Source organism: Neoarius graeffei, chromosome 20 (assembly GCF_027579695.1).
Source record: "Neoarius graeffei isolate fNeoGra1 chromosome 20, fNeoGra1.pri, whole genome shotgun sequence".
In the NCBI taxonomy this organism is placed as follows: Eukaryota; Metazoa; Chordata; class Actinopteri; order Siluriformes; family Ariidae; genus Neoarius; species Neoarius graeffei.
In genome coordinates this window covers 8,949,073-8,951,001 of record NC_083588.1, presented here as the reverse complement: position 1 = coordinate 8,951,001, position 1,929 = coordinate 8,949,073, and the positions used below count along the sequence as shown (strand labels likewise).

Below are 1,929 nucleotides of genomic sequence, written 5' to 3'. Positions count from 1 at the left end.
ATCAGTTGGAGGAAAATCCACAGCACAGGTTGGATAAATTAAAACTCAAAAAGAACAGAAACTGAAGACACGGTTGTGTATTATGGGACGACATCCTTCTGCGGTGTGAGATTTCTCAGGAACATGACAAGATGCATTTTATCATGCTGTTATCAAGTAAGGGTTCAAATTAAAAATAACTATAAATGAATAAAAAGATAATTACCTCTTCTTTGAATGAATTCACATGAAAACACCTGATAAACTCACTCATTAACAACTGGCTTCAGCTTCTGATTTGTTAAAACCGAAAAACAAACAGGACTGATAGATCGATCTACAAACAGACATGACAAAATGTTTAAAATTGATATATTTAAACTCACAGATTAGAGATGTTTGAGAGATGGGGAGGTTTTCTCATGTAGAATAATCCATTAAATTTCCCTGAAGATAAGGAGTGTCTCCATGCAAATGTCCTTCTCTGTTATATATTTAAGCAGTGAAGACCAAGAGCTTTTACTACTTCTGCTTCAACACATACCATGATCTCTACATCCCTCCTGCTGCTGCTGCTGGCAGCTGTACACTGTAAGTGTTTTACATTTGATATTTAATACATTCTTTTATGTGATCGCTTTTTTGCTTTTCATTACAATAACTTTTTTTCCCCCAGGTGTTCACTGTGTTGAGCTGATCCAGACCGGATCCACAGTATTAACCCCTGGTCAGTCACTGACTCTGACCTGTAAAGTGTCTGGATATTCATTAACTAGTACCTACTGTACACACTGGATCCGACAACCTGCGGGAAAAACTCTGGAGTGGATCGGACGGATATGTTATGATGGGAGCACTGCCTACAGTGAGAAACTGAAAAGCAGGTTTCAGGTTTCCAGAGACACGTCCAGCAGCACAGTAACATTAACAGGGCAGAACATGCAGAGTGAAGACACAGCTGTGTATTACTGTGCTCGTGAACCACAGTGAGACAAATCAACAACATCCCTGTACAAAAACACCTCATCCAGTGTACAGTATAACCGAATGTCCACAAGATACAAAACTTATCAATCCTGTTTTTCTGATCCTTAAATATTTGATTGAAAATTATAGTATTTGATAAAGAGGCTTCTGTTCGATGAAAAGCCACACATTCTCCATCAGATGAATCTCCTGCCCATGTTTTCAATAAATTTCACTGGAATGAAGTTTTAATCAAAGAACTGTATTCAAATTATATTCTTTCAAGATTTGTCAGATTGAATGTTTCATTCATTTCACAGAATATTTCATGGACAGTTAAAATAAATGTGTAAATGTTTTTGCACCTCTAGAGGGCAGTATCTCACTTCTCCTGAGGTTAAATTCATGAAACTTGTGTCTTTTCCCATTTCAGAAAAAAAGCAAGTATTATCTCTCAGAATTAGGAGCAGAGACATCGTCTAAATAACAACAGTTACACACTCAACATATCAATTCAGACACCTTCAACATGTATATTATAAACACGGATATCGACAGTGCCTAAAAACATTTAGTCGTTCAATAAAATATGTTCATTCATAATTAACAACCATCTCTAAAGTGAAGGAAATTACTAAATTACAAGAACTTTGAAGGTCACTTGCATGTTCACCAATTATTAAAAACAACCACTAAACTGAACTGACAAACTGTAAAATGTGTCATCGCTCTCATCCTCGGCACATGCAAAATCAGCCCGTGGATCTTCATATTATAGACCTGACTCTATTGGTTAAAAGGATGTCGATGCAAATCCATCCTGTTCTTATTTGCTCTGCATAAAAATCAACTCGTTGCTCAGCTAAAACTCATATCACCCAACTGAATTCCAGAACTTCCAGCCATCACAGAGTTTGATTATGGAGCTGAGGAAGCAGCTGTACAAAAACCAGATACAGATTGTATCTGAACTAACTGAAGCTG

The 1,929-nt window shown here is 36.9% G+C and overlaps 1 gene segment (V, D, J or C); it reads left to right on the top strand.

The window, feature by feature from the left end:
* Positions 1-524: 524 nt before the first annotated feature.
* LOC132869161 (Ig heavy chain V region 914-like) lies at positions 525-1,027 on the top strand. The segment is given in 2 exon segments: positions 525-570; positions 656-1,027. Coding segments are annotated over 2 exon segments (360 nt in total).
* Positions 1,028-1,929: the final 902 nt, after the last annotated feature.